Raw genomic sequence first — 14,049 nt, 5'->3', positions numbered from 1 at the left:
CATAATTTTACTTTTAAAAACAATTATTGTTTAAGACGTTTCAACAAAGTGTTCAGAAGAATGGGACTCAGAAAAACGTAAGAAAGTAATTGACATTAAATGAGAAACATATTAAACAAACAGAATTGTTAGAATAAAAAAACAAAGGGAATGGACGACGATGACAGGGAGTCTATTGTGATTTGCAGAAGCTATTGAAATTTCATGTTTATATTTTTAAAATTTCCCTTCAATGTGTCTCTAATTCATTACACCACATTATTTCACTTGATTGTGAAAAATAGTTTTCCTTGTCATATCCATGAAGGCTCGCTTGACTTGCTGATTTCTTAAGCTGTAAATAAAGGGGTTCAACATGGGAGCTACTGAGGTGTTTAGCACAGCAACTCCCTTGCTCAAAGACAACCTATCTTTGGCTGAGGGTTTGATATACATAAAAATGCAGCTGCCATAAGAGATGGATATGACAATCATGTGAGATGAACATGTGGAAAAGGCCTTTATCCTCTGACTAGTAGACGAAATTGTTAAAATTGTTCTGATGATATATATGTAGGACAGAAATATCAATGCCAAAGTGAACATTAGAGTAAACACAGCACAGGAAAACCCCATTATCTCTGGGAATTTTGTGTCTGAACAAGAAAGTTGCAGCAGGGGAAAATAATCACAGGTGAAATGGTCAATAATATTAGACCTACAGTAATCAAGGTTTAAGAGCAACAGGAGTGCGGGGAATATCATGAAGAATGAAAGTAGCCATGAAGCGAAGACAAGGAGTATACAGACTCTTCGATTCATGATGGTCGTGTAATGCAGAGGTTTGCAGATGGCAATATAACGGTCATAGGACATGGCAGCCAAAAGGTAAAACTCAGTGACGCCCAAGAGAATGAAGAAAAATAACTGAGCAATGCAATCATTAAAGGAAATCGTTTTGTCCCCTGAAATGATGGTGCCCAGGAACTTGGGTATAGTGACAGTTGTGAATGAAACCTCCAATAGGGAGAAGTTTCTGAGGAAGAAATACATGGGGGTCTGGAGGTGGGAATCCAGCAGGGTGAGTGTGATAATGGTTAGGTTCCCAGTGATGCTGAGTATGTAGGTGATGAGCAGAAAGACGAAAATCACCATCTGAAGCTTTGGGTCATCTGACAGTCCCAGGAGGATAAACTCTGTTATTTCTGTATGATTTCTCATTCTTCAGTGGCGTTTTGGTTTATCTCCTGCCAGACCTGTAGGAGAAAGCACAAGGAACAAACCTGAAGAGTGGATTAACAAATATCCAAGTGTGGAGCCAGAATTTGACTGAAATAGTATGTCATTTCATGTTCAGAGCAAATTTAAAGCAAACTGATAATAACAATGATCCTTTTCGGTAGGTACCCAGGAGAGGGATTGCTGGGTCATATGGTATTCTATTCTTAATTTTTTGAGGACCCTCCACACTGCCTTCCATAGCGGCTGCACCAATCTGCATTCCCACCAATGGTGTTACGTAGATGAGGGTAAAAAGGATCAAATATATGGTGATGGAAGGAGAACTGACTCTGGGTGGTGAACACACAATGTGATGTATAGATGATGCATTACAGATTTGTACACCTGAAACCTGTAAAACTTTACTAACAATTGTCACCCCAATAAACTTTAATTAAAAAAAAAACAAAAAACAATGATCCTTTAATTTCCTCTGTTTTACAGGTGAAAACTCTTTGCTTGAGGCATATTAAAAAAAAAAAATTAGTATCACAAAGCTTGAAGTGATAGGGCAGGAATTTGTTCCTAGACTTTTCTGACTTCAACTACAACCTGTGAACCTTCAGAGACATGCACACCAAGTTTCTTCCCAATGAGAACCAGCTTTGTTTTATTGTTCCAATCCTTATTTTCCATTCTGTGTAAGTTAAAAAGATAATTACACTGATAATCCTCAAAAATGGGAAAGATACTGTGTTTTTAAATAAAAAGTAACTGCTTGGTCCTTAGCCATCTATCAACTTTTGCTACTCAGCTTTTCCAACTCCTGCTACTACTTCATTGAAAGTCAGAAATACTAAAGTCATTGCCGCCAGTAACTTCAGATGTTAGGGATAGAGACAAGAAAGAAATAGAAAAGAATTTAAGTAGGAAGAACTGAGGTTGATTACATCTGCATCCCTGGCAATATTTTATGACAATTCAGCACACCTATGTGTGTGTCATTTATATCACCTTTATAGCACCTTCATTCCTATACAACCTAATTCCCTTTTTATTTAAAATAATAATTAATAATCATTATTTTATAATTTAGGTTAATAATACATCTTTTCAAGATCTGCTTATCTGCTTAGGCTAAATTACCTGTATAAAGTAAATTTATAACAAAGGACACGTAAAGAAAGCCAAGTTTTTTTAACATATAATTTAAAAGGAAACTTCATAAAACATTGTTTCAGAGTTACTTTCCTTAAATTTCTTCGCAAATTATCCTTTAATTAACTTTACTCCTGCTTAGTAACGTCATTCTTCCTTCAATTAGGGTTTCTTTTTTTCACTGAAAGAACTTGTTTTTCAAAACACCTTGGGGTCACAAAATGCATTCTCATCAAATGGACAACATTTAGTTTCAATCCGAAGATTGAAATTTCTGCAATAACTTACTGGCATTGGAGATCCAGTTCTAAATAGATCTATAATATATAAATATATATTATAATATATCAGATATATTATGATATATTATTATTACTATGCCATAGTGAATAATGTTCTCATTGTATTGTATTTTAACTTTATTTCAATTTTTAAAAAATATTTGTTTTTACTCTTAATTTTCCTGTTAATTTTAACACTTTTCTGAATAATACCATGACTTATTCTTTTTGGCTACTGAATAAGCCTTTGAAAGAATGTATGAACAGGTGTGAGGGAAGGTATTAATAGATATTGGAAGGATTCGTTTGAGCATCACTGAAAATGAACACTTGTATAGCCAGTCTTCAAGGACTAGAGAAACCTGGTTAAAGAAACTCTAGCAGGAGATGATCCAATATTACAGAATTGGGGGAGTTATATTTTATATGGAAAAATGTTTGTGAAAATTCAATGGATTGTATTGATTTTCTAACATCAAATAAGCTTGCTAAAAATTATCAGTATTTATTTAATTAATTTATTTATTTATTCACCAGCTTTTTGAGAGAAATAAACTTCAACATTTAACAAGATTCACACTATTCCTGGAGCCTTCAGTCATTCCACGGTTGTATTTATACAGAGTATGAAGTCTATCTTTAAGTATTTACCTCATCTTTTTAGCTTTTTCTCTGAATGCTAATCCATATTCCAGTTTAGGTTTAGGTTAGGTTTAGGTTGTTAAACCTTATATTTCCTTCCACATATTTCATCAAAATCAATTCTTACTTTCATTCTAAAATCCCTTGAGACAGACCCTTTGAGCAATTCAAAATGAAAATTAACAGTAATACTTCAGATTTCTTTAAAAAGATGGCCACAAACCATCTCCAAGGTGTCGTTCTGAAAACACTCCTATATCCTGCTCTTCCAAAATCCCTACCATCAGGTTAACATTAACAATGACGCTTTAGATAAACTAGATATTCACAATTGCTTTGATGTCCAAAGTGAGAAAGGTATTCTATGTTAAAGGCTACATCAAGTTTGAAGGAGCAAAGGAAGTTCTTTTGAGAGACTGAGATAAGAGCCTTACAGGTCCCATTTTAGTTCTGGTGTGTTTTATTGTTGTTTTTGTTTTTACTAATGTTTTATGCTGCACTGGGTGAAAATATCCCTTACTAATGCAAAAATTTTGAAAGTTTAATTGTTTCAAACTGCTATGTTTATTGGATTCTCTTCTCCACTAGAGGTTAATAGAAAAAAGTTTAAAACCCTATCTCCAAAGCAATGTGCTTTATTGATCCTATCACTCTGTTTCTTTCTACTTTATGAGTTTAAGGAGTTGTTCAGGGTTTAGGTTAATACATTAGAGAAAAGGAAAATTGTTTAATTCAATGTGGCTTCATAATTACTCTAAGTTTACTTTGAGCACTGTTCAATGATTCCAGGCTTTGGGCCATTATACAGGGTTCCTTTTGTTGTTGTTTTTTTAATTAAAGTTTATTGGGGTGACGATTGTTAGTAAAGTTACATAGATTCCAGGTGTACACAGGGTTCCTTTAAGAACCTCTCTTGGCCTGAATAAGCAGACTCCTCAATAATTCCAAAAGGTTGTCAGAAGGATTGTTTTATTAGCTACTTTTTACCTTTTTTCCACAATTATTTTAGATGAATATTTTCCTGGAGAAACCTGAACAATTTATATTTCTTCATTTTGTCAATAATGGGCAGATTCAATTTTCAGCATTCATACCAGTTGTCATAGAAACAAATAAAGGGAAAGGAGACATCATCAAATCACATTTAATAATAGTTTCAGATATAGTAATACTCATATCTGTAGGGGTTTATGGCCAATATTGAGTAATAACCTCAAACTTTCAATTCATTAGCTAGCCACCTATAATTTAAACAAGGAAGAAAAAGTAAATAAATTAATCATAAAATTATAGTATCAAAACACTAGCAATTTCTTATTTATGGCATTCTAGGGTAAATTATAATTACAGAAAGTGTATGGGCTTTGCAGTTAGAGAAATATGAATTAAAAATACAAATGGCTACTTAATGGATTTGTGACTTTAGATGAGTTAATTTCTTTAAGCTTTAGTTTTCTCTGTTTAAAATAAAGTTCAAATTTCAAGGGTGTTTTTGAGAATTAATTTGAATAATATAAATGAAAGTACTTTATAAAACATGAGGCACTTAAGATGTTTTAAGAAGAGCTGTTTTATTTACTTTATTTTTCTTTTAGTTGGAATTAATTCCCAACTTTGGGAAGATATTCGCAGTAATTGTGATTTAGCAAAAACATTATTTATTTCAGTGAAATACTAAAGATTTTTATATTTCATCTCATTAAGCCCTGATAACACACCTATGAAACTTTTATCTTTATGAAAATTTTATCTTTATTCCCAAATAAAGAACTGAGGCTCAGACAGGTTAAGTACCTTAGGTATATTTATGTAGCTAGCAAATGTCAAATATAGTCATAGACTACCTGAAATTAAAATCTGTTCTCTTTTTTTTTAATTTTAAAAATTTATTTATTTTAATTACATTTATTGGGAGTGACATTGGTTAGTAAAATTATATAGGTTTCAAGTATACAATTCTATAATACATCATCTATATATTGCACTGCGTGTTCGCCTCACAAAGTCAATTCTCTTTCCATCACCATATATTGGACCCTTTTACCTTCTTCTACCTTCCCCCTCCCCTTTTACCCCCTGGTAACCACTAATCTGTTGTCTGTGTCTATGAGCTTTTGCTTGTTTGTTTGTCTTGTTCATTTGCTTCTTTCAGTTTTATATCCCACATATGAGTGAAATCATATGGCTCTCGACATTTTCTATCTGATTTATTTCACTTAGCGTAATAATCTCAAGATCCATCCATATTGTCTCAAATGGCAGTATAAAATCTATTCTCTTAAAGTGCTACATAGCCTATATTCAATTAGAAACCCACAGACACAGAGATTGTAATTTCCTGCCTTTATTTAATAGAGAATGAACACATTGATGTAATAAAACAAAATATACTAACCTCTTTCTACACTTTTTAATATATCCAGTTACTCCAATAACTGGCTATATATACTATTTAATATATACTCCAATATATACTATTTAATATATACTGTAATAACGCCAAAATATATTATTTAATTTAATTAAAATTTGAACTAATAAGTAATGAATCAATAAGGTCATGAATCAATGGGAAACTTCCATTGCATTCCATATGCCTGACTTACCTGATTTTCATAAAGGCTCACTAGTGCACAGAATGGCTGGAATATAAAAAATATTAGCAACTGTCTTTGTAATCCAGGGAGACCAGCATTTTGGAAAACATTTCGTCTCATTTAACAAACAAATTTGCTTTCTATCGTCAATGTTTTTGTCTTAAATTTCCCATTTTGTCCAGAGAGATATGTTTCTTTGAGTATAGAGAGTGAGAAAGGAGCAAATATATAAATGTGAAAAAATATCAGAATATGTTTTAAAACCCTATGGTATGGTTTCTACATAGATTTTCTTGCACAAGCTACCTAATCGTTTATCTAGTTTCTGACGCTGGCTCAAGGGACTAATTCCATGAATTAAAATTGCCAGAACAAGAATATACACAACACACCAAGGAATATAAAGGAAAATATACACTAGTTTTGAAATTGGAAAAGTAAGCTTGGGGGACAGTGTCCAATGAGACAGGAAAAAAACAAAACAAAACAAAACACTAAGTGTGAAGTTTGTTTTCCTGGACATCATTTTTTCAGACATAGATTAGCAAGAAAATATCTTAATTCCTAATGCAGATCTCCACCTAATACTCCACACCATTTAAAAAACCTGGTAATCTATCACATTGTGCTAAATACATTCATTAACTCCATTATTTTTTTATTTTTTTTAAATTAAGGTTTTCTTTTCTTTTTTTTTATTTTTTAAATTTATTGGGGTGACAATTGTTAGTAAAATTACATAGATTTCAGGAGTGCAATTCTGTATCACATCATCTATAAATTACATTGTGTGTTCACCACCCAGAGTCAGTTCTCCTTCCATCACCGTATATTTGATCCCCCTTACCCTCATCTCCCACACCCCAACCCCCTTACCCTCTGGTAACCACTAAATTACGTTCCCCAGATTAATTTTCAAACCCCGTGGCCATCCTGTGGTCACCAACTGCCCTTCAATCCCTTCACCCGCCACCCCCCCCTCGCCCATCTAGCAATCCTCAGTTTTTCCTCTTTGTCTCCAACACTGTTTCTGGTAAGTTCATTCACTTATTCTTTTCTTTAGATTCCGCAAATAAGTGAGATCATATGGTACTTATCTTTCTCTGTCTGACTTATTTCACTTAACATAATGTTCTCTAGGTCCATCCATGTTGTTGCAAATGGTAAGATTTCTTTCTTCTTTATGGCTGCGTAATACTCCATTGTATAAATGTCCCACAGTTTCTTAATCCAGTCATCTACCGATGGGCATTTTGGTTGTTTCCATGTCTTGGCTATTGTGTATAGTGCTGCAGTAAACATAGGAGTGCATAAAGATTTTTGAATTGAAGTTTTGGATTTCTCCGGATAGATACCTAGGAGTGGAATTACTGGATCATAGGGTAGTTCCATTTTCAGATTTTTGAGATACCTCCATACTGTTTTCCATAGTGGCTGCACCAATCTGCAATCCCACCAACAGTGCACAAGCGTTCCCTTTTCTCCACATCCTCGCCAGCAATTGTTGTTTGTTGATTTATTGATGATAGCCATTTTGACTGGGGTGAGGTGGTATCTCATTGTGGTTTTTATTTGCATTTCTCTGATGGTTAGTGAGGTTGAGCATTTCTTCATATGTCTGTTTGCCATCTGTATGTCCTTTTTAGAAAAATGTCTCTTCAAGTCCTCTGCCCATTTTTTAATTGTGTCGTTTGTTTTTTTGGAGTTGAGTTGAGTGAGTTTTCCATAGATTTGTGATATTAATCCCTTATCAGATATATCATTGGCAAATATCTTTTCCCATTCAGTAGGATCCCTTCTTGTTTTATTGATGGTTTCCTTTGCTGTGAAAAAACTTTTTAGTTTGATATAATCCCACATGTTTATTTTTTCTCTTACTTCCCTCGAGCGAGGGTATATATCAGTAAAAATCTTACTCCGGGTAATGTCTGAGAAGTTTCTTCCTATATTTTCTTCTAGTTATTTTATGGTTTCAGATCTTACATTTAAGTCTTTAAGCCATTTTGAATTTATTTTTTGTATATGGTGTAAGGAGGTGGTCCAGCTTCATTTTTTTGCATGTGTCTGTCCAGGTTTCCCAGCACCATTTATTGAATAGACTGTCTTTACTCCATGTACATTCTTGCTTCCATTGTCGTTGATTAAATGGCCATATAGGCGTGGATTTATTTCTGGACTCTCTATTCTGTTCCATTGATCTATGTGTCTGTTTTTATGCCAGTACCATGCTGTTTTGATTACTGTAGCCTTGTAGTATAATTTGAAGTCAGGTATTGTTATACCTCCCACTTTGTTCTTATTTCTCAAGATTGCCTTTGCTATTCGGGGTCTTTTATGGTCCCATATAAATTTTAGGATTATATGTTCTAGTTCTGTGAAAAATGACGTTGGCAGTTTGATAGGAATTGCGTTGAATATGTATATTGCCTTAGGCAGTATGGACATTTTAACTATATTAATTCTTCCTATCCATGAACATGATATGTGTTTCCATCTATTTATATCTTCCTTCATTCCTTTCTTCAGTGTCTTATAATTTTCTGAGTACAGATCTTTTACTTCTTTGGTTAAATTTATTCCCAGGTATTTTATAGTCTTTGAAGCAATTGTAAATGGGATTGTTTCCTTAATTTCTCCTTCTGATGTTTTATTATTGGTATATACAAATGCAACTGATTTCTGAATATTAATTTTGTATCCTGCTACTTTACTAAATTCATCTATCAGCTCTAATAGCTTCTTGGTGGAGTATTTAGGGTTCTCTATATATAGTATCATATCATCTGCATACAATGATAACTTTACTTCCTCCTTACCAATTTGGATGCCTTTTATTTCTTTTTCTTGTCTGATTGCTGTGGCTAGAACTTCCAACACTATGTTGAATAGAAGCGGAGATAGTGGGCAACCTTGCCTTGTTCCTGATCTTAGGGGGAATGGTTTTAGCTTTTCCCCATTGAGTATGATGTTAGCTGTGGGTTTGTCATATATGGCCTTTATTATGTTGAGATATGATCCCTCTATTCCCACTTTCTTAAGGGTTTTTATCATAAATGGCTGTTGGATTTTATCAAATGCTTTTTCTGCATCTATTGATATGATCATGTGATTTTTATTTTTCATTTTGTTAATGTGGTGTATCACATTAATTGATTTGCGGATGTTGAACCACCCTTGCATACCAGGGATGAATCCCACTTGATCATGGTGAATGATCTTTTTAATGTATTGCTGAATCCTGTTCGCTAATATTTTGTTGAGTATTTTTGCATCTATGTTCATTAGAGATATCGGCCTGTAGTTTTCTTTTTTTGTGGTGTCTTTGTCTGATTTTGGGATCAGGGTGATAGTGGCTTCGTAAAAAGTGTTTGGGAGTCTTCCCTCCCTCTGGATTTTTTGGAAGAGCTTGAGGAGAATAGGTGATAATTCGTTTTTGAACGTTTTGTAAAATTCACCTGTAAAGCCATCTGGTCTAGGGCTTTTGTTTGTTGGGAGACTGTTGATTACTGATTCAATTTCCGTGGTGGTAATCAGTCTATTCAGGTTTTCTGTTTCTTCTTGAGTTAGCCTTGGAAGGTTGTACGCCTTTAGAAAATTGTCCATTTCTTCCAGATTGTCAAATTTGTTGGCATATAGTTGCTCATAGTAACTTCTTAAAACTTTTTGTATTTCTGCAGTGTCCGTTGTCACTTCTCCTCTTTCATTTCTGATTTTATTAATTTGGGTCCTCTCTCTCTTTTTTTTAATGAGTCTGGCTAAAGGTTTGTCGATTTTGTTTATCTTCTCTAAGAACCAACTCTTGGATTCATTGATCTTTTGTATTGTTTTTCTGGTTTCTATTTCATTTATTTCTGCTCTGATCTTTATTATCTCCTTCCTTGTGCTCCCTTTGGGCTTATTTTGTTGTTCTTTTTCCAAATCCCTTAAATGTGAAAATAAACTGTTGATTAGTGATGTTTCTTGTTTCTTTAGGTAGGCCTGTAAAGCTACGAATTTCCCTCTTAGGACTGCTTTCGTGGCATCCCATAGATTTTGGGTCGTCGTGTTTTCATTTTCGTTTGTTTCGAGATATCTTTTGACTTCTTCCTTGATCTCCTGCTTGACCCATTCATTATTTAGTAATAAGTTATTCAGCCTCCATGAATTGGTGTGTCTTCCAGTTTTTTTTCCTGTAGTTCATTTTTAATTTTATAGCATTGTGATCAGAGAAGACAATTGGTATGATTTCAATTTTCTTAAATTTATCAAGACTTGTTTTGTGGCCTAACATATGATCTATCTTGGAAAATGTTCCATGTGCGCTTGAGAAAAACGTGCATTTTGCAGCATTGGGGTGAAATGTTCTGAAAATATTGATTAAAACCAAGTTGTCCAATGTATCATTTAAGGCTGTTGTTTCCATATTGATTTTCTGTCTGGAAGACCTGTCCCTTGTTGTCAGAGGTGTGTTGAAGTCCCCTACTATGATAGTGTTATTGTTGATCTCTGTCTTTATGTCAGTCAGTACCTGTTTTATATATTTAGGTGCTCCTATGTTGGGTGCATAGATGTTTACTAGGGTTATGTCCTCTTGTCGGATCGATCCCTTTATTATTATATAGTGCCCATCTTTATCTTTTAGTATGTTCTTCATTTTAAAGTCTCTTTAGTCAGATATAAGGATTGCAACTACAGCTTTTTTCTCGTTTCCATTTGCATGAAATATCTTACTCTAACCCTTCACTTTCAGCCTGTGTGTGTCTTTTGTTCTGAGGTGAATCTCTTGTACAAGGGTCTTGCTTTCTTATCCAGTCAGCCACCCTATGTCTCTTGATTGGAGCATTTAATCCATTTACATTTAAAGTGATTATTGATAGGTACATAGTTATTGCCATTTTTAAATTTGTAGTTAGGTTGTTTTGATCTTTCTTCTATTTACAGAAGTCCTTTTCGTATTTCTTGCAATGCTGGCTTGGTTGTAATAAATTCCTTTAGCTTATATTTTTCTGGAAAGCTCTTTATCTCTCCATCAACTTTAAATGATAGCCTTGCTGGATAAAGCAATCTAGGTTGTAGTCCTTTGTTTTCCATCACTTTGAGTATCTCCTGCCACTCCCTCCTGGCCTTCAATGTTTCTGTAGAAAAGTCATTTGATAGTCTTATGGGAGTTCCCTTGTATGTAACCCTCTGTCTTTCTCTTGCTGCTGTTAGGATTCTCTCTTTGTCTTTAAGCTTTGCCATTTTAACTATAATGTGTCTTGGTGTGGACCTGTTTGGGTTTATCCTGGTTGGAACTCTGCACTTCCTGGGCTTGTATGTTGGTTTCCTTCATCAGATTGGGGAAGTTTTCAGACATTATTACTTCGAATATGTTCTCAATCCCTTGCTTCCTCTCTTCACCTTCTGGTATTCCTATGATGCGCATGTTGTTGCGCTTGGTGTTATCCCAGAGGTCCCTTAAGCCATCCTCATTGTTTTTTATTCTTTTTTGTTTCTGTTGTTTCGTTTGGGTGATCTCTGCTGCCTTGTCTTCTAAGTCGCTGATTCGATCCTCTGCTTCATCTAACCTGCTGGTAATTCCTTCAAGTGAGTTCTTAATTTCGGTAATTGTGTTCTTTAGTTCTAACTGGTTGTTCGTTATGATTTCTACATCCTTCTTTATGTTTTCTCTAAGCTCGTTCGTTATGATTTCTACATCCTTCTTTATGTCTTCTCTAAGATCCTTAAACATTCTTATCATCAGTGTTCTGAACTCTGTCTCTGAAAGGTTGGTTACGTCTGCTTCATTTGGTTCCAGTTGTGGAGGTTTCTTCTGTGCTTTTATTTGGGACGTGTATCTTTGTTTCCCCCATTCTGGCTGACTCTCTGTGTTTGTTTTGATGTATTAGGTAGATCCCCTAGAGTTCTTAGTTCTTGCTAGGTTATCTTATGTAGTATGTGTCCTTTATATTTGACTCGCACCACGTCGTCCTCCTCTGCGTGTGCTCCAAAGTTGACTCTTGTGTTGTGTACACTGTCCCATGCAAGAAGATCTTTAATTGCTTTTTGCTTGTGAGTAGGTAGGGTTAACTCCTGGGCTGACCCGTTGTGAGAATTGCCTCTGCCCCCCGCAGGGTGCTCTGCTGCGTGAGGGTTGACCACCCAAATGTGGTTTGGCCTCTATGGGCTCCAGTGCCTACAGAGAACCCCCTCTGGGTGTGTGACCTGCAGGTCAAACCCGGCAGCACTCCGGTTTGGTCTGGAGTTGGCCCCTGGATATGCTGAATCCTGTGCCTCTTAAGCTGGGCCCCGGCAGGGCAGTTTCGGAACAAAGCAAATCACCAAGCACAACAGCAACAACAACAACAAAGAAAAAAAATCAAATACATTCACATGCAAAAACACCTGATAACCCCCACTCGACACAGGCAAAGATATCAAAGATATAAAGACAAAGAAAAACAAAGCAAAACAAAAAGCATCGACAGTCTAGGCCTAAGCCCACCAAGCAATGTCCAGGTTGTCCTCTGCTGTACCAAAGAGCCCCCTGCTTATTGCGCCGGCAGAGCCGATCACCTGGTGCCCAGAGAGACTTTGGGACTGCAGACTTAAATGCGTGGGCCTGAGGGGTCTGGATGATAGTTTTTACAAAGTCAGTGCAGTTTCTGCCCTTACCTGCACATATGCACACTGAGAGTAGCACCACCAGCCCCGTGTCCAGTACTCCTGAGTCTTAAGGCACTTCTTCAGTGTGTGTGTGTATGGGGGGCTGCGGGCGGGTGACTTCTGATCTGCTGAAAGCCCAGAGCTGCGCCTGCCTCACTGCTGATTTCCGGGTGTGTCTCTGCAGCTGCACCCGCCCCGCCCTAGGCAGGCCAGAAAGGGTGGGGGCTGGGGATGGAGGGGTCTTCTCTCTCCCAGCCCATCCGCGCGTCACCCTCTTCCCGCAGGCCAAAAAGGTGATGGCTGGGGGTGGAGGAGTCTCTTCTCTCCTAGTGCAGCCAAAATAACACACTTCCCAGTCTCCCTGGGTCAGGGCTGCCCGTCAGGCTTCCCAGAGCCTGAGCACTACCACGGCTCCTCTGCAATCTGACACCACTCCTCAGTTCAGGGGCCAGTTCAAGTCTCTGGAAGGGCGGGGTAGGATTGGAAGAGTGGGGCGGGGGAGGGGCCCAGGTATGAAGTCTGTGTTCTTTGTCCGCCTTAGGGCCCACTGGCCGCCCTCCCGGCAGGAGAAATCAGCCGTGGGACGCAGGGAAAGAGCCCACCTCCTGGTCTCTGTGCTCTCCGTTCCGCCCTGGGATCCCGTGTGTGCCCGGAACTCAACTCCATTATTTTTAATTTGCCTTCCAACAACAATTTTTGGTACCAAAATATATTGCTAATATATTATGCTTTTTGTCCCTGTCCAGTCTTGCTCACCAGGAATAACAGTTGAAGTGTTTCTGGTTTTGATTAATTAATGTTATAATTTATACACCAAATATAATAACATCTGCAGTTATACTTTTGGTGATTAAATTATAATAACATAATTATGTCCAAATGAGATAAAATGGGCTTAAAAGCCAGTAAAACTATGTAGGTCCTTAGTAAAAGCTATGTAAAATTTGCAGGTCCTTACAGAGTTTTAAATATGTGTAAAACAGAGCAAACACAAGTTTTCGTTTTTCGGGGTATTTTTTAATCAGGCTATCATTGTGGCTATTATAACTAAAGACCTTAGGCAAATTACTCAACTTTTGTGAGCATCAATTTACACATTTGTAAAAAAAGAGATAATCTTGCCTAATTTGCCAGAAAACTGAAGATTACAAAAGATATGGTATAAAACATACCTAGTTCAGCATATGGCACAGAACAAATGCTCTCTAAACTGATGGTTGCCAGAGGGGAGGGGGGTTAGGGGGCTGGGTGAAAAAGGCGAAGGGATTAAGAAATACAAATTAGTGTACAAAATAGTTACAAAATAGTCATGGGGATGTAAAGATACAGCATAGAGGATACAGTCAATAATTTTGCAACAAGTACGTATAGTGCCAGGTGGGCACTAGACTAATCAAGGGTTCACTGCATAAATTACATAAATGTCTAACCACTGTGCTGTACACGTAAAACAAATATAAAATAATATTGAATGTCGACTGTAACTGAAAAAAATAATAAAGAACAAATGCTCTCTATAGGTGAGATATTATTTATGAAATTCATAT

The 14,049-nt window shown here is 36.3% G+C and overlaps 1 protein-coding gene across 1 annotated transcript; it reads right to left on the bottom strand.

Annotated features, from left to right (window-relative positions):
• Positions 1–258: 258 nt before the first annotated feature.
• On the bottom strand, positions 259–1,200 carry LOC117028954 (olfactory receptor 6C1). Its single transcript, XM_033117828.1, has one exon. It carries the CDS (start codon positions 1,198–1,200, stop codon positions 259–261), a length of 942 nt encoding a protein of 313 aa, XP_032973719.1.
• Positions 1,201–14,049: the final 12,849 nt, after the last annotated feature.

The sequence above is a fragment of the Rhinolophus ferrumequinum genome, chromosome 10 (assembly GCF_004115265.2).
Source record: "Rhinolophus ferrumequinum isolate MPI-CBG mRhiFer1 chromosome 10, mRhiFer1_v1.p, whole genome shotgun sequence".
Classification (NCBI taxonomy): Eukaryota; Metazoa; Chordata; class Mammalia; order Chiroptera; family Rhinolophidae; genus Rhinolophus; species Rhinolophus ferrumequinum.
This window is presented reverse-complemented; position numbering and strand designations above follow the sequence as displayed.

Coding starts and splice junctions, on each gene's coding strand:
- LOC117028954 (XM_033117828.1), bottom strand. CDS start 1,200: ATGAGAAATCATACAGAAATAACAGAGTTTATCCTCCTGGGACTGTCA.